Here is a 20,955-nt window from a genome sequence, read left to right on the forward strand (position 1 = left end):
ATACCCCAGTTCTTAATACCGTGTGTTGCCCCCTTTAACATCAATGACAGCTTAGAGTCTGGTAGTTGTGGACGAGGCTCTTTATTGACTCTGATGGTAAAGCTGCCCATTCTTCTTGGCAAAAAGCCTCCAGTTCCTGTAAATTCCTGGGTTGTCTTGCATGAACTGCATGTTTGAGATCTCCCCAGAGTGGCTTAATGATATTGAGGTCAGGAGACCAAGATGGCCACGCCAGAACCTTCACTTTATTCCCCACATGGGTTGGCCGAATTGCCCTTGTGTTTTGGATTGTTGTCATGTTGGAACGTCCAAGCACATGCCATGCGCAGCTTTCAGGCTGATGAGTGCTAATTTTCCTCCTGTATTTTCTGATAACTTGCTGCATTCATCCTGCCATCAATTTTGACCACGTTTTTTGTGCCTTTGTGGCTCACATATCCCCAAAACATCAGCATTCCACCTCATCATAGGCCTTATTGACTCCTCTCCAAATGTAACGTTTATGGTTGTGGCCAAAAATGTAAACTTTGTTCTCATCACTCCAAATAACTTTGTTCTCTGTGCTGTTTGGCGTATTGTAAGTGGGATACTTTGTTCCATTTGCATAGTAATGGCTTTTTGACTGGCGAGTGGACCATGCAGCCCATTTTTCTTCAAGTGCCTCCTTACTGTGCATCTTAAAACAGCCACATCACTTTGTTTCAGAGTCCTGTATTTCAGCTAAAGTTATTTGTGGGTTTTTTCTTTGCATCCCGAACAATTTTCCTGGCAGTTGTTGTTGAAATTTTTGTTGGTCTACCAGACCATGGTTTGGTTCCACTTCTTAATTAGAGTTTGAACACTGCTGATTGACATTCTCAGTCCCTTGGATATCTTTTTATATCCCTATCCTGTTTTATACAATTCAATTACCTTTTCTTTCATAATTATTTTTGCTTTCCCCATGACTCAGAAACTAGAAATGTCAGTGAACCGCTGGATGAAAGATGCAAGGGTCTGTCAGGAGTCCAGAAACTCACTGACCTTTTATATACACACACACACACACTGATTACAAGCAAACAGATCACAGGTGAGGATGGTTACCTTTTGTAGCCATTCAAACCCGTTTGTGTCAACTTGTGTGCTTGTTATCAGGCCAAAATCACCAGGGTATGTAAACTTTTGATGAGGGTCATTTGATTAGTTTCTGTTGTCATTATGATTAAAACAGCGTAAACACAGTTGTTTGACAATAAATGGCTTTTCACAACCACTAACGATGAGTGGGGAAAACCAATTTTGTGTTATCATTCATATTCTCTGAAAAATGTCCCCCCCAAAAAAATTCTGCCAGGGTATGTAGTTTGTTGAACACAACTGTACCTTTTCTCTAATTTGTTCTGTCAGTTATTATTAGCGCACAAGATTGATTATGTTTGTACATTTGTTATCTATTGCATCCCGATTATGGGCAGTCAATCACTTGGCATCTCACCACAATGGAAAATAATTGTAGCCTAGTCATTTTTACCTGCAGAGTTGCATGTTTAGCATTTATACATATTTCCCACATTAGAAAGATTTCTTGATGAGAATTCCTCCGACCGCATGCTGTCACATCCAGGCTACCGCATTATTATTCTTTGCCCCTTAAAGATTTACCATCAGCCGTTCTTCTGGTTGCACTGTAATTGACACAGCCAGCATTAAAAATACGTTCAAATAAGTGTTACAAAATACTGTTAAAAATAAGTGTAAATTGTACTGGACAAACTAATTAATAACAAATGCATAGCCTGCAACACAACCACATCCAGCTGGTTTTAGTTCACCTGAACAGAGCTGCCAAGGAGAATATTGTCCTGCTGGTCAACGCTGCTTGGAGCTTCAAAGGGCTTCATATGCTTTGATATTTCAAAATTCCACAAGTTCTGTGCGACAGTAATTAAATGTCTGGTTACCATCCTCACCTTTTTGTCTTTTGATTCTTTAATTTGTTTAAAAAAAAAAAAAAAAAAATCAGCAAGCCAGTAAGCATAGACATCACTAACAGCTAGCAGTACTACAACCCCAATTCCAATGAAGTTCGGACGTTGTGTGAAATGTAAATAAAAACAGAATACAATGATTTGCAAATCCTCTTCAACCTATATTCAATTGAATACACCACAAAGACAAGATATTTATGTTCAAACTGATAGACTTTGTTGCTTTTGTGCAAATATTTGCTCATTTTGTAATGGATACCTGCAACACATTTCAAAAAACTGGGACAGTGTGTTGTGTGGGCCGCTGAAGAGGAGGTACTGCTGGCCCACCACCACTAGAGGGCGCCCTGCCTGGAGTGCGGGCTCCAGGCACCGGAGGGCGCTGCCGCCTTACAGGAGCAGCCAGGATGACAGCTGTCACCCATCACTGGAGACAGCTGATCCCAATCAATAAGGAGGTATATCAGCAGGACGGCATCTCCACCTCATTTGCCGAGATATCGCCTTACCAAAGAGGTAACAATCTCAGCCTACACATACGTGTGACTTTAAGTGTATTCTTGTTGATTATCTGTAGGACAGCTGACTACCAGACAGCATTTGGATAAGTACTCACCTTCCTACATTTCTTGATTGTTGACGAGAGGTGGAGGTGGACTCTCCACCCTCCGTGTTGCTGGGTGCAGCCGCATCCACACCTGACTGTTTCTGTTTCCTGCCAGCAGTACCGGATCCGACGAGCGGAGGCAGTGGCCACCTGGGAATTCGGGACTTGGCGGCTCCAGTATTCCCGGGGTTCGGTGGCAGAGGAAATCGGGTTGGTTCCGGTTCAACTTGGACAGACGTCTCCTATCGTCGAGCCTGCCCACACGACACCGTTGTAATTAAGCTCAATCTCCATATTGTAATCGGTTGTATTTGTTGTGCCTGTTTCACAACAGTAAAAACAGTGTTATTTGACTCCTCCATTGTCCGTTCATTTGCGCCCCCTGTTGTGGGTCCGTGTTCCTACACTTTCACAACAGGATATCTCGGCCAACGTCATGGATCCCGAGGGGCGTCAACCGGCTGTTGAACGGCCAATGGAAGACCAGGACGCGCAGGCGTCCTCGGGAGGGGTGATCGGTGAGTTGCAGCGGATCCTCGCCGCTTTCACGACTCGGATGGATTTAATGACCGAGCAGAACGTCCTCCTGAACCGCAGGGTGGAGGCTCTCGCCGCACAAGTGGAAGCGCGCCCCCTGGGCGCCGCTGCGGCTCTCCCTCCCGTCGACCCTGTGCGTAACAGCGATGTTCCACTGGTCGTCCAACGACCCCCCCCACCTTCCACTGAAGCTTACATAAGCCCCCCAGAGCCGTACGGAGGCTGTGTGGAGACGTGCGCAGATTTTCTTATGCAGTGCTCGCTCATCTTTGCACAGCGTCCAGTCATGTACGCGACCGATGCTAGCAAAGTAGCTTATGTAATAAACCTGCTTCGCGGTGAGGCACGCGCTTGGGCTACAGCGCACTGGGAGCAGAATTCACGGCTCCTTCTGACATACGATGGGTTTGTGAGGGAGCTCAGAACCGTGTTCGATCACCCTAATAGAGGCGAAACCGCTTCAACCGTGCTACTGTCAATGAGACAGGGGCGTCGGAGCGCAGCTGCCTATGCAGTCGACTTCCGCATCGCGGCTGCGAGGTCCGGCTGGAATAGCACTGCGCTCCGCGCCGCCTTCGTAAACGGACTGTCATTTGTTCTTAAGGAGCATCTGGTGGCTAAGGACGAACCGCGGGATTTAGATGGGCTCATCGATCTCGTCATACGGTTAGACAACCGGGTAGAAGAACGTCGGCGGGAACGAGACGAAGGGCGTGGCCGGGCACGCGCCGTCCCTCTCCCTTCCGGTTCCGACCGCGCTCCGCCCTCCCCACGCTCCACGGCCCCTGCGCTCCGTGGGACCACAGCTCCCCCTACTGACGAAGCTATGGACACGAGTAGGGCAACATTTAGGGCACCGGATGCACAGAGGAGATGGGCCCACGGAGCTTGTTTTGTTTGTGGTGCCATAGAGCACCATGTGAGAGACTGCCCCGAGTGGTTAAAACTCCAACGCCCGCCCCTAGAGACTGGGCTAGGGGTGGGCCGAGACATTCACGTGGGACACACCCACATTGCCACACGACTCCCAGTCACGATCCTTTATGAGGACTCAACCCTGAAGGCCCCAGCACTGGTGGACACGGGCTCTGAAGGGAATCTGTTGGACAGCAGATGGGCCAGGGAGATAGGGCTCCCTCTGGTGGCGCTTACCTCGCCTGTTCAGGTTCGGGCGCTAGATGGCTCCCTACTCCCTCCGATCACGCATAAGACACCTCCTGTAACTCTGGTGGTGTCAGGGAATCACCGGGAGGTGATCGAGTTTTTTGTGACCCAGGCCACCTCCCGTGTGGTTTTAGGATTTCCCTGGATGTTGAAGCACAATCCCCGGATTGATTGGCCGTCCGGGGTAGTGGTGCAGTGGAGCGAGACCTACCATCGGGTGTGTCTAGGTTCCTCGGTTCCTCCCGGCTCCCAAGCTAAGGAGGAGGTCAGAGTCCCGCCCAGTCTGGGGACGGTGCCGGTGGAGTACCACGACCTTGTTGATGTGTTCAGCAAGGATCTGGCTCTCACTCTTCCCCCCCACCGTCCGTATGATTGTGCCATTGATTTGGTTCCGGGCAGTGAGTTCCCGTCCAGTAGGCTGTACAACCTCTCACGGCCTGAGCGCGAATCAATGGAGACCTACATCCGGGACTCGTTAGCTGCCGGGTTGATCCGGAATTCCACCTCCCCGATGGGTGCAGGTTTCTTTTTTGTGGGTAAAAAAGACGGCGGACTTCGTCCATGCATTGATTATAGGGGGTTGAACGAGATCACGGTTCGCAACCGATACCCGTTGCCCCTGTTGGATTCAGTGTTCACACCCCTGCATGGAGCCCAGATTTTCACCAAGCTCGATCTTAGAAATGCGTACCACCTGGTTCGGATCCGGAAGGGAGACGAGTGGAAGACGGCATTTAACACCCCCTTAGGTCACTTTGAGTACCTGGTCATGCCGTTCGGTCTCACAAACGCTCCCGCGACTTTCCAAGCATTGGTTAACGATGTCTTGCGGGATTTCCTGCACCGGTTCGTCTTCGTATATCTAGACGACATACTCATCTTTTCTCCGGACCCTGAGACCCATGTCCAGCATGTACGTCAGGTCCTGCAGCGGTTGTTGGAGAACCGGCTGTTTGTGAAGGGTGAGAAGTGTGAGTTCCACCGCACGTCTTTGTCCTTCTTGGGGTTCATTATCTCCTCCAACTCCGTCGCTCCTGATCCGGCCAAGGTTGCGGCGGTGAGAGACTGGCCCCAACCCACAAACCGTAGGAAGTTGCAACAGTTCCTCGGCTTTGCTAATTTCTACAGGAGGTTCATTAAGGGCTACAGTCAGATAGTTAGCCCCCTGACAGCCCTGACCTCACCAAAAGTCCCCTTCACCTGGTCGGATCGGTGCGATGCCGCGTTCAAGGGGTTGAAACGGCGCTTCTCGTCTGCACCTGTTCTGGTGCAGCCCGATCCTAGTCGCCAGTTAGTGGTTGAAGTGGACGCCTCGGACTCAGGGATAGGAGCCGTGCTGTCCCAGAGCGGGAAGACCGATAAGGTCCTTCACCCGTGTGCCTATTTTTCCCGCATGTTGACCCCAGCCGAACGGAACTATGACGTCGGCAATCGAGAGCTCCTTGCGGTGAAAGAGGCTCTTGAGGAGTGGAGACATCTGTTGGAGGGAACGTCCGTGCCATTCACGGTTTTCACTGACCACCGGAACCTGGAGTATATCAGGACCGCCAAGCGGCTGAATCCCAGGCAAGCCCGCTGGTCACTGTTCTTCGGCCGTTTTGACTTCCGGATCACCTACCGTCCCGGGACCAAAAATCAAAGATCGGATGCTTTGTCCCGGGTACATGAAGATGAGGTCAAAACGGAGTCGTCGGATCCCCCGGATCCCATCATCCCGGAGTCCACTATCGTGGCCGCCCTCACCTGGGACGTGGAGAAGACCGTCCGGGAGGCCCTGACACGAGACCCGGACCCCGGAACCGGACCGAAGAACAAACTCTACGTCCCACCAGAAGCCAGGGCTGCAGTTCTGGACTTCTGTCACGGTTCTAAGCTCTCCTGTCATCCTGGGGTGCGAAGAACCGTGGCAGTCGTCCGGCAGCGCTTCTGGTGGGCGTCCCTGGAGGCCGACGTCCGGGGTTACATCCAGGCCTGTACCACCTGCGCCAGGGGCAAGGCCGACCACCGCAAGACATCGGGATTGCTACAACCGCTGCCCGTGCCTCATCGCCCCTGGTCTCACATCGGCCTGGATTTTGTCACGGGTCTCCCGCCGTCCCAGGGAAACACCGTCATCCTCACGATAGTGGACCGATTCTCCAAGGCGGCCCACTTCGTGGCCCTCCCGAAGCTACCAACGGCCCAGGAGACAGCGGACCTCCTAGTCCACCACGTCGTCCGTCTGCATGGGATACCATCAGACATCGTCTCCGATCGCGGTCCCCAGTTCTCCTCGCATGTTTGGAGGAGCTTTTGCCGGGAACTGGGGGCCACGGTCAGTCTCTCGTCCGGGTATCACCCCCAGACCAACGGACAAGCAGAACGGGCCAACCAGGAGATGGAGCAGACCCTACGCTGTGTGACAGCCGCGCACCCGACGGCCTGGAGTACCCACCTGGCCTGGATCGAGTACGCCCACAACAGTCAAGTGTCATCAGCCACCGGCCTCTCCCCTTTCGAGGTGTGCTTGGGGTATCAACCCCCGTTGTTTCCGGTGGTTGAGGGGGAGGTCGGTGTGCCCTCGGTCCAGGCCCACCTACGGAAGTGCCGTCGGGTGTGGCGTGCCGCCCGTTCTGCTTTGTTAAGGGCCCGGACGAGGGCGAAGAACCATGCAGACCGGCGGCGGGCCCCGGCTCCCACGTATCGTCCTGGGCAGGAAGTGTGGTTGTCCACCAAGGACATTCCCCTTCAAGTGGACTCCCCAAAACTGCAAGAACGATACATCGGTCCGTACAAGATACTCAAGGTCATCAATCATCCGTGGAATACTGGATGAATCCGCAGTGAGGCCGGAAGCTGGAGCCTCACTGCGGATTCATCCAGTATTCCACGTCTCTAGGATTAAACCTCATCACACCTCACCCCTCTGCACTCCGGGTCCGGCGCCACCTCCTGCCCGGATCATCGACGGTGAGCCGGCTTGGACCGTGCGCCGGCTCCTCGACGTCCGACGGATGGGCCGGGGTTTTCAGTATCTGGTGGACTGGGAAGGGTACAGCCCCGAAGAACGCTCCTGGGTGAAGAAGGGCTTCATCCTGGACCCGGCCCTCCTGGCCGACTTCTACCGTCGCCACCCTGACAAACCCGGTCGTGCGCCAGGAGGCGCCCGTTGAGGGGGGGGTCCTGTTGTGTGGGCCGCTGAAGAGGAGGTACTGCTGGCCCACCACCACTAGAGGGCGCCCTGCCTGGAGTGCGGGCTCCAGGCACCGGAGGGCGCTGCCGCCTTACAGGAGCAGCCAGGATGACAGCTGTCACCCATCACTGGAGACAGCTGATCCCAATCAATAAGGAGGTATATCAGCAGGACGGCATCTCCACCTCATTTGCCGAGATATCGCCTTACCAAAGAGGTAACAATCTCAGCCTACACATACGTGTGACTTTAAGTGTATTCTTGTTGATTATCTGTAGGACAGCTGACTACCAGACAGCATTTGGATAAGTACTCACCTTCCTACATTTCTTGATTGTTGTTGACGAGAGGTGGAGGTGGACTCTCCACCCTCCGTGTTGCTGGGTGCAGCCGCATCCACACCTGACTGTTTCTGTTTCCTGCCAGCAGTACCGGATCCGACGAGCGGAGGCAGTGGCCACCTGGGAATTCGGGACTTGGCGGCTCCAGTATTCCCGGGGTTCGGTGGCAGAGGAAATCGGGTTGGTTCCGGTTCAACTTGGACAGACGTCTCCTATCGTCGAGCCTGCCCACACGACACCGTTGTAATTAAGATCAATCTCCATATTGTAATCGGTTGTATTTGTTGTGCCTGTTTCACAACAGTAAAAACAGTGTTATTTGACTCCTCCATTGTCCGTTCATTTGCGCCCCCTGTTGTGGGTCCGTGTTCCTACACTTTCACAACACAGTGGCAACAAAAGACTGGGAAATTTGAAATTTGGGTATAAAAGGAGCATCCCCAAAAAGCTCAGCTATTCACAAGCAAAGATGGGGCATGGATCACCACTTTGTGAACAACTGTGTGAAAAAATAGTGCAACAGTTTAAGAACAATGTTTCTCAATGTTCAATTGCAAGGAATTTAGGGATTCCATGAATCTACAGTTCATAATATAATCAGGAGAGTCAGAGAATCTGGAGAACTTTCTACATGTAATGCCGAAAACCAACATTGAATGTCCGTGACCTTCGATCCCTCAGGCGGCACTGCATTAAAAACCGACATCATTGTGTAAAGGATCTTACCACGTGGGCTCAGGAACACTTCAGAAAACCATTGTCAGTTAACACAGTTCATTGCTATATCTACAAGTGCAGGTTAAAACTCTACCATGCATACTGAAAGCCATACATCAACAACATCCAGAAACGGCGCCGCCTTCTCTGGGCCTGAGCTCATTTGAAATGGACAGACGCAAAGCGGAAAAGTGTGCTGTGGTCTGATGAGTCCACATTTCAAATTGTTTTTGGAAATCATGGATGTTGTGTCCTCCGGACAAAAGAGGAAAAAGACCATCCAGATTGTTACCAGCGCAAAGTTCAAAAGACAGCATCTGTGATGGTATGGGGGTGTGGTAGTGGCCATTGGATGGGCAACTTACACATCTGTGATGGCACCATCAATGCTGAAAGGTACATCCAGGTTTTGGAGCAACACATGCTGCCATCCAAGCAACGTCTTTTTCAGGGACGTCCCTGCTTATTTCAGCAAGACAATGCCAAACCACATTCTGCACGTGTTACAACAGCATGGCTTCGTAGTAAAAGAGTGCAGGTACTAGACTGGCCTGCCTGCAGTCCAGACCTGTCGCCCATTGAAAATGCGTGGTGCATTATGAAGCGCAAAATACGACAACGGAGACCCTGGACTGTTGAAGAACTGAAGTCATACATCAAGCAAGAATGGGAAAGAATTCCACCTACAAAGCTTCAACAATTAGAGTCCTCAGTTCCATTGTTAGAAGGAAAGGTGATGTAACACAGTGGTAAACATACCACTGTCCCAGCTTTTTGAAAAGTGTTACAGGCATCCATTTCAAAATGAGTAAATATTTGCACAAAAACAAAGTTTATCAGTTTGAACATTAAATATCTTGTATTTGTGGTGTATTCAATTGAATATAGGTTGAAGAGGATTTGTAAATCATTGTATTCTGTTTTTATTAACATTTTACACAACGTCCCAACTTCATTGGAATTTGGTTTGTAACTGCTTCAAAGCCTTGTGTCCACACTGCAGCTGTCCTGTTCACACCACGAGCCCAGTGTCACTTACTATGCAAGCCTTCATGGTCACAGTTGAAAAATATGAGAAACTTTCTCATAGACACACATAACAATAAAATGTCAAACCTTGTAAAGAACAGGACAGGAACTTTGGCTGACCCGGATGTTGACAGAGCAATGCATTCTGGGTCAATTTTTCTTATCTGTGGTAGGGAGAATGGGCAAAACCTTCCTTCAAAATCAAATGAAATCAATTTTATTTATATAGCGCCAAATCACAACAAACAGTTGCCCCAAGGCGCTTTATATTGTAAGGGAAGGCCATACAATAATTATGTAAAACCCCAACAGTCAAAACGACCCCCTGTGAACAAGCACTTGGTGACAATAGGAAGGAAAAACTCCCTTTTAACAGGAAGAAACCTCCAGCAGAACCAGGCTCAGGGAGGGGCAGTCTTCTGCTGGGACTGGTTGGGGCTGAGGGGAGAGAATCAGGAAAGACATGCTGTGGAAGAGAGCAGAGGTCAATCACTAATGATTAAATGCAGAGTGGTGCATACAGAGCAAAAAGAGAAAGAAACACTCACTGCATCATGGGAACCCCCCAGCAGTCTAAGTCTGTAGCAGCATAACTAAGGGATGGTTCAGGGTCACCTGATCCAGCCCTAACTATAAGCTTTAGCAAAAAGGAAAGTTTTAAGCCTAATCTTAAAAGTAGAGAGGGTGTCTGTCTCCCTGATCCGAATTGGGAGCTGGTTCCACAGGAGAGGAGCCTGAAAGCTGAAGGCTGTGCCTCCCATTCTACCCTTAAAAACCCTAGGAACTACAAGTAAGCCTGCAGTCTGAGAGCACAGCGCTCTATTGGGGTGATATGGTACTATGAGGTCCCTAAGATAAGATGGGACCTGATTATTCAAAACCTTATATGTAAGAAGAAGAATTTTAAATTCTATTCTAGAATTAACAGGAAGCCAATGAAGAGAGGCCAATATGGGTGAAATATGCTCTCTCCTTCTAGTCCCCGTCAGTACTCTAGCTGCAGCATTTTGAATTAACTGAAGGCTTTTCAGGGAACTTTTAGGACAGCCTGATAATAATTAATTACAGTAGTCCAGCCTAGAGGAAATAAATGCATGAATTAGTTTTTCAGCATCACTCTGAGACAAGACCTTTCTAATTTTAGAGATATTGCATAAATGCAAAAAAGCAGTCCTACATATTTGCTTAATATGCGCATTGAAGGACATATCCTGATCAAAAATGACTCCAAGATTTCTCACAGTATTACTAGAGTTCAGGGTAATGCCATCCAGAGTAAGGATCTGGTTAGACACCATGATTGGGGCCAAGTACAATAACTTCAGTTTTATCTGAATTTAAAAGCAGGAAATTAGAGGTCTTCCATGTCTTTATGTCTGTAAGACATTCCTGCAGTTTAACTAATTGGTGTGTGTCCTCTGGCTTCATGGATAGATAAAGCTGGGTATCATCTGCTTAACAATGAAAATTTAAGCAATGCTTTCTAATAATGCTGCCTAAGGGAAGCATGTATAAAGTGAATAAAATTGGTCCTAGCACAGAACCTTGTGAAACTCCATAATTAACCTTAGTCTGTGAAGAAGACTCCCCATTTACATGAACAAATTGTAATCTATTAGATAAATATGATTCAAACCACCGCAGCGCAGTGCCTTTAATACTTATGGCATGCTCTAATCTCTGTAATAAAATTTTATGGTCAACAGTATCAAAGGCAGAACTGAGGTCTAACAGGACAAGCACAGAGATGAGTCCACTGTCTGAGTCCATAAGAAGATCATTTGTAACCTTCTCTAATGCTGTTTCTGTACTATGATGAATTCTAAAACCTGACTGAAACTCTTCAAATAGACCATTCCTCTGCAGATGATCAGTTAGCTGTTTTACAACTACCCTTTCAAGAATTTTTGAGAGAAAAGGAAGATTGGAGATTGACCTATAATTAGCTAAGATAGCTGGGTCAAGTGATGGCTTTTTAAGTAGTGGTTTAATTACTGCCACCTTAAAAGCCTGTTGTACATAGCCAACTAATAAAGATAGATTGGTCATATTTAAGATCGAAGCATTAATTAATGGTAGGGCTTCCTTGAGCAGCCTGGTAGGAATGGGGTCTAATAGACATGTTGATGGTTTGGATGAAGTAACTAATGAAAATAACTCAGACAGAACAATCTGAGAGAAAGAGTCTAACCAAATACCATATACCAAATACCAAATATATGTATTTGGGATGGTTATGAGTAATTTTTTCTCTAATAGTTAAAATTTTATTTGCAAAGAAAGTCATGAAGTCATTGCTAGTTAAAGTTAAAGGAATACTCGGCTCAATAGAGCTCTGACTCTTTGTCAGCCTGGCTACAGTGCTGAAAAGAAACCTGGGGTTGTTCTTATTTTCTTCAATTAGTGATGAGTAGTAAGATGTCCTAGCTTTACGGAGAGCTTTTTTATAGAGCAACAGACTCTTTTTCCAGGCTAAGTGAAGATCTTCTAAATTAGTGAGACGCCATTTCCTCTCCAACGTACGGGTTATCTGCTTTAAGCTGCGAGTTTGTGAGTTATACCACGGAGTCATGCACTTCTGATTTAAGGCTCTCTTTTTCAGAGGAGCTACAGCATCCAAAGTTGTGCTCAATGAGGATGTAAAACTATTGACGAGATACTCTATCTCACTCACAGAGTTTAGGTAGCTACTCTGCACCGTGTTGGTATATGGCATTGGAGAACATAACAAAGAAGGAATCATATCCTTAAACCTAGTTACAGCTCTTTCCGAAAGACTTCTACTGTAATGAAACTTAATCCCCACTGCTGGGTAGTCCATTAAAGTAAATGTAAATGTTATTAAGAAATGATCAGACAGAAGGGGGTTTTCAGGGAATACTGTTAAGTCTTCAATTTCCATACCATAAGTCAGAACAAGATCTAAAGTATGGTTAAAGTGGTGGGTGGACTCATTTACATTTTGAGCGAAGCCAATTGAGTCTAATAATAGATTAAATGCAGTGTTGAGGTTGTCATTCTCAGCATCTATGTGGATGTTAAAATCGCCCACTATAATTATCTTATCTGAGCTAAGCACTAAGTCAGACAAAAGGTCTGAAAATTCACAGAGAAACTCACAGTAACGACCAGGTGGATGATAGATAATAACAAATAAAACTGGTTTTTGGGACTTCCAATTTGGATGGACAAGACTAAGAGTCAAGCTTTCAAATGAATTAAAGCTCTGTCTGGGTTTTTGATTAATTAATAAGCTGGAGTGGAAGATTGTTGCTAATCCTCCCCCTCAGCCCGCGCTACGAGCATTCTGACAGTTAGTGTGACTCGGGGGTGTTGACTCATTTAAACTAACATATTCATCCTGCTGTAACCAGGTTTCTGTAAGGCAGAATAAATCAATATGTTGATCAGTTATTATATCATTTACTAACAGGGACTTAGAAGAGAGAGACCTAATTTTTAAGAGACCACAGTTAACTGTTTTAGTCTGTGGTGCAGTTGAAGGTGCTATATTATTTTTTCTTTTTGAATATTTATGCTTAAATAGATTTTTACTGGTTGTTGGTGGTCTGGGAGCAGGCACCGTCTCTACGGGGATGGGGTATTGGGGGGATGGCAGGGGGAGAGAAGCTGCTGAGAGGTGTGTAAGACTACAACTCTGTTTCCTGGTCCCAACCCTGGATAGTCACGGTTTGGAAGGTTTAATAAAATTGGCCAGATTTCTAGAAATGAGAGCTGCTCCATCCAAAGTGGGATGGATGCTGTCTCTCCTAACAAGACCAGGTTTTCCCCAGAAGCTTTGCCAATTATCTATGAAGCCCACCTCATTTTTTGGACACCACTCAGACAGCCAGCAATTCAAGGAGAACATGCGGCTAAACATGTCACTCCCGGTCCGATTGGGGAGGGGCCCAGAGAAAACTACAGAGTCCGACATTGTTTTTGCAAAGTTACACACCGATTCAATGTTAATTTTAGTGACCTCCGATTGGCGTAACCAGGTGTCATTACTGCCGACGTGAATTACAATCTTACCAAATCACGCTTAGCCTTAGCCAGCAGTTTCAAATTTCCTTCAATGTCGCCTGCTCTGGCCCCCGGAAGACAATTGACGGCGGCTATGCTACCTTGGTCCGCACCAACTACAGTGGCCTGGCTAGCTGTAGGATTTTCCAAGGTGCGGAGCCGAGTCTCCAATTCGCCCAGCCTGGCCTCCAAAGCTACGAATAAGCTACACTTATTACAAGTACCATTACTGCTAAAGGAGGCCAAGGAATAACTAAACATTTCACACCCAGAGCAGAAAACTGCGGGAGAGACAGGAGAAGCTGCCATGCTAAACCGGCTAAGAGCTAGTAGCTGCGCTAAGCTAGCGGATTCCTAAAAACACACAAAGTGAATAATGTGTAAATAATTTGGAGGTGATTCAGCAGAGGGAGTGCTTTAGTTAAGGCACATGAAGATTACACTGTGAAACAAATCGTTATCTAGTTATCTAGATCAATCTAACTACCCTTACCAAAAAATAGTATTGATAAGTATATAAAAAGTAAACTGGAAGTATACTTGAAACATACTTGCATATACTACTTTTTGGTAAGGGTAGTTAGATTAAACAGCTAACAGATACAGCAAAACACCGCTGTGCTCCAGAACAGGAAGTGATACAATACCGCAGTGATTGCCAACCACCAGTAGAGGCAAGAAGAGCAACAGTCACAGTCAATTTGCACAGTCAATTTTTTGAGAATAACCTCCCATTAACCCATTACGGATTACTGCATTGTAATCCACTGCAGTGATTAGAAGAGGATTGTAAGAGAATGCTTGTTTTTAGCCTGCACTTTTAAACACATAAATAATGATATATTTACTGTTGTTTTTGCAGGCACAAAGGAAGGAGGTGTTTCTCCAAGAACGCTACGGCCACTACAGCTTGACTGACCCTTTCTTGGCCCTTCAAAGGGACTTTGATTGTGGTGGTCCTGGTACAGACAAAGACCGGCAAGCCCTGGGCTCCAGTCCTATCTCCGTCCTTGAAGCAGTCATGGCCCACTGCAGGAAGATGCAGGAGCGCATGTCAGCCCAGCTCGCCGCTGCCGAGAGCCGCCAGAAGAAGGTAACACCCCGTTTACACTGTGTCCATGACCGAGATGCTATTGAAACATAGTCTCTGCTCACTATCACTCTCACTGACTCCCACTGGGTTTTCAGGCTGGTCACAACATGGTCGGAAAAAAGATCCCTCTTGGGCCATCACTCTCCATCACTCCCCATCGGTGTCCAACAGATGTGCAAATGTATTGAACTGTTTCAAACACTCGCATCGGTAAAGTGATACATTGGTCTTGATAAACTCTTACATGTCTCAACTCACTCTCAACTTGATCCTGTGGGCCGTAATAGACTCTCAGTTGATTCACGTGCTGTGTGATCTGAATGGCGTGCTGTTTGATCTGTCGGTGTGATCTGAATGACGTGTTGTGTGATCCGAATGGCGTGCTGTGTGATCTGAATGGCGTGCTGTGTGATCTGAATGGCGTGCTGTTTGATCTGTCGGTGTGATCTGAATGGCGTGCTGTGTGATCTGAATGGCGTGCTGTGTGATCTGAATGACGTGCTGTGTGATCTGAATGACGTGCTGTGTGATCTGAATGACGTGCTGTGTGATCTGTCGGTGTGATCTGAATGACGTGCTGTTTGATCTGTCGGTGTGATCTGAATGACGTGTTGTGTGATCCGAATGGCGTGCTGTGTGATCTGAATGACGTGCTGTTTGATCTGTCGGTGTGATCTGAATGACGTGTTGTGTGATCCGAATGGCGTGCTGTGTGATCTGAATGACGTGCTGTTTGATCTGTCGGTGTGATCTGAATGACGTGCTGTTTGATCTGTCGGTGTGATCTGAATGACGTGTTGTGTGATCTGAATGGCGTGCTGTTTGATCTGTCGGTGTGATCTGAATGGCGTGCTGTGTGATCTGAATGACGTGCTGTGTGATCTGAATGGCGTGCTGTTTGATCTGTCGGTGTGATCTGAATGACGTGTTGTGTGATCTGAATGATGTGCTGTTTGATCTGTCGGTGTGATCTGAATGACGTGTTGTGTGATCTGAATGGCGTGCTGTTTGATCTGTCGGTGTGATCTGAATGGCGTGCTGTGTGATCTGAATGACGTGCTGTGTGATCTGAATGACGTGCTGTTTGATCTGTCGGTGTGATCTGAATGACGTGTTGTGTGACCCGAATGGCGTGCTGTGTGATCTGAATGGCGTGCTGTTTGATCTGTCTGTGTGATCTGAATGGCGTGCTGTGTGATCTGAATGGCGTGCTGTGTGATCTGAATGGCGTGCTGTGTGACCTGAATGGCGTGCTGTGTGATCTGAATGACGTGCTGTGTGATCTGAATGGTGTGCTGTGTGACCTGAATGGCGTGCTGTGTGACCTGAATGGCGTGCTGTGTGACCTGAATGACGTGCTGTGTGACCTGAATGACGTGCTGTGTGATCTAAATGACGTGCTGTGTGATCTGAATGGCGTGCTGTGTGATCTGTCGGTGTGATCTGAATGACGTGCTGTTTGATCTGTCGGTGTGATCTGAATGACGTGCTGTGTGAGCTGAATGACGTGCTGTGTGATCTGTCGGTGTGATCTGAATGACGTGCTGTGTGATCTGAATGACGTGCTGTGTGACCTGAATGACGTGCTGTGTGATCTGAATGACGTGCTGTGTGATCTGAATGGCGTGCTGTGTGATCTGTCGGTGTGATCTGAATGACGTGCTGTGTGATCTGTCGGTGTGATCTGAATGACGTGCTGTGTGATCTGTCGGTGTGATCTGAATGACGTGCTGTTTGATCTGTCGGTGTGATCTGAATGACGTGCTGTGTGATCTGAATGACGTGCTGTGTGACCTGAATGACGTGCTGTGTGATCTGAATGACGTGCTGTGTGATCTGAATGGCGTGCTGTGTGATCTGTCGGTGTGATCTGAATGACGTGCTGTGTGATCTGTCGGTGTGATCTGAATGACGTGCTGTTTGATCTGTCGGTGTGATCTGAATGACGTGCTGTGTGATCTGTCGGTGTGATCTGAATGACGTGCTGTTTGATCTGTCGGTGTGAGCTGAATGACGTGCTGTGTGATCTGTCGGTGTGATCTGAATGATGTGCTGTGTGATCTGTCGGTGTGATCTGAATGACGTGCTGTTTGATCTGTCGGTGTGATCTGAATGACGTGCTGTGTGAGCTGAATGACGTGCTGTGTGACCTGAATGACGTGCTGTGTGATCTGAATGGCGTGCTGTGTGATCTGTCGGTGTGATCTGAATGACGTGCTGTTTGATCTGTCGGTGTGATCTGAATGGTGTGCTGTGTGATCTGAATGGCGTGCTGTGTGATCTGAATGGCGTGCTGTGTGATCTGAATGGCGTGCTGTGTGACCTGAATGGCGTGCTGTGTGATCTGAATGGCGTGCTGTTTGATCTGTCGGTGTGATCTGAATGGCGTGCTGTGTGATCTGAATGGCGTGCTGTGTGACCTGAATGGCGTGCTGTGTGATCTGAATGGCGTGCTGTGTGATCTGAATGGCGTGCTGTGTGATCTGAATGGTGTGCTGTGTGACCTGAATGGCGTGCTGTGTGACCTGAATGACGTGCTGTGTGACCTGAATGACGTGCTGTGTGATCTAAATGACGTGCTGTGTGATCTGAATGGCGTGCTGTGTGATCTGTCGGTGTGATCTGAATGACGTGCTGTGTGATCTGAATGACGTGCTGTGTGACCTGAATGACGTGCTGTGTGATCTGAATGACGTGCTGTGTGATCTGAATGGCGTGCTGTGTGATCTGTCGGTGTGATCTGAATGACGTGCTGTGTGATCTGTCGGTGTGATCTGAATGACGTGCTGTGTGATCTGTCGGTGTGATCTGAATGACGTGCTGTGTGATCTGTCGGTGTGATCTGAATGACGTGCTGTGTGATCTGTCGGTGTGATCTGAATGACGTGCTGTGTGATCTGTCGGTGTGATCTGAATGATGTGCTGTGTGATCTGTCGGTGTGATCTGAATGACGTGCTGTTTGATCTGTCGGTGTGATCTGAATGACGTGCTGTGTGAGCTGAATGACGTGCTGTGTGACCTGAATGACGTGCTGTGTGATCTGAATGGCGTGCTGTGTGATCTGTCGGTGTGATCTGAATGACGTGCTGTTTGATCTGTCGGTGTGATCTGAATGGTGTGCTGTGTGATCTGAATGGCGTGCTGTGTGACCTGAATGATGTGCTGTGTGATCTGAATGGCGTGCTGTGTGATCTGTCGGTGTGATCTGAATGACGTGCTGTTTGATCTGTCGGTGTGATCTGAATGGTGTGCTGTGTGATCTGAATGGCGTGCTGTGTGATCTGAATGGCGTGCTGTGTGATCTGAATGGCGTGCTGTGTGATCTGAATGGCGTGCTATTTGATCTGTCGGTGTGATCTGAATGGCGTGCTGTGTGATCTGAATGGCGTGCTGTGTGACCTGAATGGCGTGCTGTGTGATCTGAATGGCATGCTGTGTGATCTGAATGGCGTGCTGTGTGACCTGAATGGCGTGCTGTGTGACCTGAATGACGTGCTGTGTGACCTGAATGACGTGCTGTGTGATCTGAATGACGTGCTGTGTGATCTGAATGGCGTGCTGTGTGATCTGTCGGTGTGATCTGAATGACGTGCTGTGTGATCTGAATGACGTGCTGTGTGACCTGAATGACGTGCTGTGTGATCTGAATGACGTGCTGTGTGATCTGAATGGCGTGCTGTGTGATCTGTCGGTGTGATCTGAATGACGTGCTGTGTGATCTGTCGGTGTGATCTGAATGACGTGCTGTGTGATCTGTCGGTGTGATCTGAATGAAGTGCTGTTTGATCTGTCGGTGTGAGCTGAATGACGTGCTGTGTGATCTGTCGGTGTGATCTGAATGATGTGCTGTGTGATCTGTCGGTGTGATCTGAATGACGTGCTGTTTGATCTGTCGTTGTGATCTGAATGACGTGCTGTGTGAGCTGAATGACGTGCTGTGTGACCTGAATGACGTGCTGTGTGATCTAAATGGCGTGCTGTGTGATCTGTCGGTGTGATCTGAATGACGTGCTGTTTGATCTGTCGGTGTGATCTGAATGGTGTGCTGTGTGATCTGAATGGCGTGCTGTGTGACCTGAATGGCGTGCTGTGTGATCTGAATGGCGTGCTGTGTGATCTGAATGGCGTGCTGTTTGATCTGTCGGTGTGATCTGAATGGTGTGCTGTGTGATCTGAATGGCGTGCTGTGTGATCTGAATGGCGTGCTGTGTGACCTGAATGGCGTGCTGTGTGATCTGAATGGCGTGCTGTGTGATCTGAATGGCGTGCTGTGTGATCTGAATGGTGTGCTGTGTGACCTGAATGGCGTGCTGTGTGACCTGAATGACGTGCTGTGTGACCTGAATGACGTGCTGTGTGACCTGAATGACGTGCTGTGTGATCTGTCGGTGTGATCTGAATGACGTGCTGTTTGATCTGTCGCTGTGATCTGAATGACGTGCTGTGTGAGCTGAATGACGTGCTGTGTGATCTGTCGGTGTGATCTGAATGACGTGCTGTGTGATCTGAATGACGTGCTGTGTGACCTGAATGACGTGCTGTGTGATCTGAATGACGTGCTGTGTGATCTGAATGGCGTGCTGTGTGATCTGTCGGTGTGATCTGAATGACGTGCTGTGTGATCTGTCGGTGTGATCTGAATGACGTGCTGTTTGTTCTGTCGGTGTGATCTGAATGACGTGCTGTGTGATCTGTCGGTGTGATCTGAATGACGTGCTGTTTGATCTGTCGGTGTGAGCTGAATGACGTGCTGTGTGATCTGTCGGTGTGATCTGAATGATGTGCTGTGTGATCTGTCGGTGTGATCTGAATGACGTGCTGTTTGATCTGTCGGTGTGATCTGAATGACGTGCTGTGTGAGCTGAATGACGTGCTGTGTGACCTGAATGACGTGCTGTGTGATCTGAATGGCGTGCTGTGTGATCTGTCGGTGTGATCTGAATGACGTGCTGTTTGATCTGTCGGGGTGATCTGAATGACGTGCTGTGTGAGCTGAATGACGTGCTGTGTGATCTGAATGGCGTGCTGTGTGATCTGTCGTGTGATCTGAATGACGTGCTGTTTGATCTGTCGGTGTGATCTGAATGACGTGCTGTGTGAGCTGAATGACGTGCTGTGTGATCTGAATGGCGTGCTGTTTGATCTGTCGGTGTGATCTGAATGACGTGCTGTTTGATCTGTCGGTGTGATCTGAATGACGTGCTGTGTGATCTGAATGGCGTGCTGTGTGATCTGTCGGTGTGATCTGAATGGCGTGCTGTGTGAGCTGAATGACGTGCTGTGTGATCTGAATGACGTGCTGTGTGAGCTGAATGACGTGCTGTGTGACCTGAATGATGTGCTGTGTGATCTGAATGGCGTGCTGTGTGATCTGAATGACGTGCTGTGTGAGCTGAATGACGTGCTGTGTGATCTGAATGACGTGCTGTGTGAGCTGAATGACGTGCTGTGTGACCTGAATGATGTGCTGTGTGATCTGAATGGCGTGCTGTGTGATCTGTCGGTGTGATCTGAATAACGTGCTGTTTGATCTGTCGGTGTGATCTGAATGACGTGCTGTGTGATCTGAATGACATGCTGTGTGATCCGTCGGTGTGATCTGAATGACGTGTTGTGTGATCTGAATGGCGTGCTGTGTGATCTGAATGGCGTGCTGTGTGATCTGAATGACGTGCTGTGTGATCTGAATGACGTGCTGTGTGATCCGTCGGTGTGATCTGAATGACGTGTTGTGTGATCTGAATGGCGTGCTGTGTGATCTGAATGACGTGCTGTGTGATCTGAATGACGTGCTGTGTGATCTGAATGACGTGTTGTGTGATCTGTCGGTGTGATCTGAATGACGTGTTGTGTGATCTGAATGGCGTGCTGTGTGATCTGAATGACGTGCTGTGTGATCTGAATGACGTGCTGTGTGATCTGAATGGCGTGCTGTGTGATCTGAATGGCGTGCTGTGTGACCTGAATGGCTTGCTGTGTGATCTGAATGGCGTGCTGTGTGAGCTGAATGACGTGCTGTGTGATCTGTCGGTGTGATCTGAATGACGTGCTGTGTGATCTGAATGACGTGCTGTGTGACCTGAATGACGTGCTGTGTGATCTGAATGACGTGCTGTGTGATCTGAATGGCGTGCTGTGTGATCTGTCGGTGTGATCTGAATGACGTGCTGTGTGATCTGTCGGTGTGATCTGAATGACGTGCTGTTTGATCTGTCGGTGTGATCTGAATGACGTGCTGTGTGATCTGTCGGTGTGATCTGAATGACGTGCTGTTTGATCTGTCGGTGTGAGCTGAATG

General features: G+C 48.2%; 1 protein-coding gene across 1 annotated transcript in view; it reads left to right on the forward strand.

The window, feature by feature from the left end:
• The window catches only part of cttnbp2 (cortactin binding protein 2), a 420,592-nt gene that overhangs the window by 174,390 nt on the left and 225,247 nt on the right, over positions 1 to 20,955 (forward strand). The window contains exon 3 of the mRNA XM_034175732.1: positions 14,426 to 14,656. Coding sequence (XP_034031623.1) covers positions 14,426 to 14,656 — 231 coding nt within the window. The remainder of the gene's footprint in view (positions 1 to 14,425; positions 14,657 to 20,955) is intronic.

The sequence above is a fragment of the Thalassophryne amazonica genome, chromosome 8 (genome assembly GCF_902500255.1).
Source record: "Thalassophryne amazonica chromosome 8, fThaAma1.1, whole genome shotgun sequence".
NCBI lineage: Eukaryota > Metazoa > Chordata > Actinopteri > Batrachoidiformes > Batrachoididae > Thalassophryne > Thalassophryne amazonica.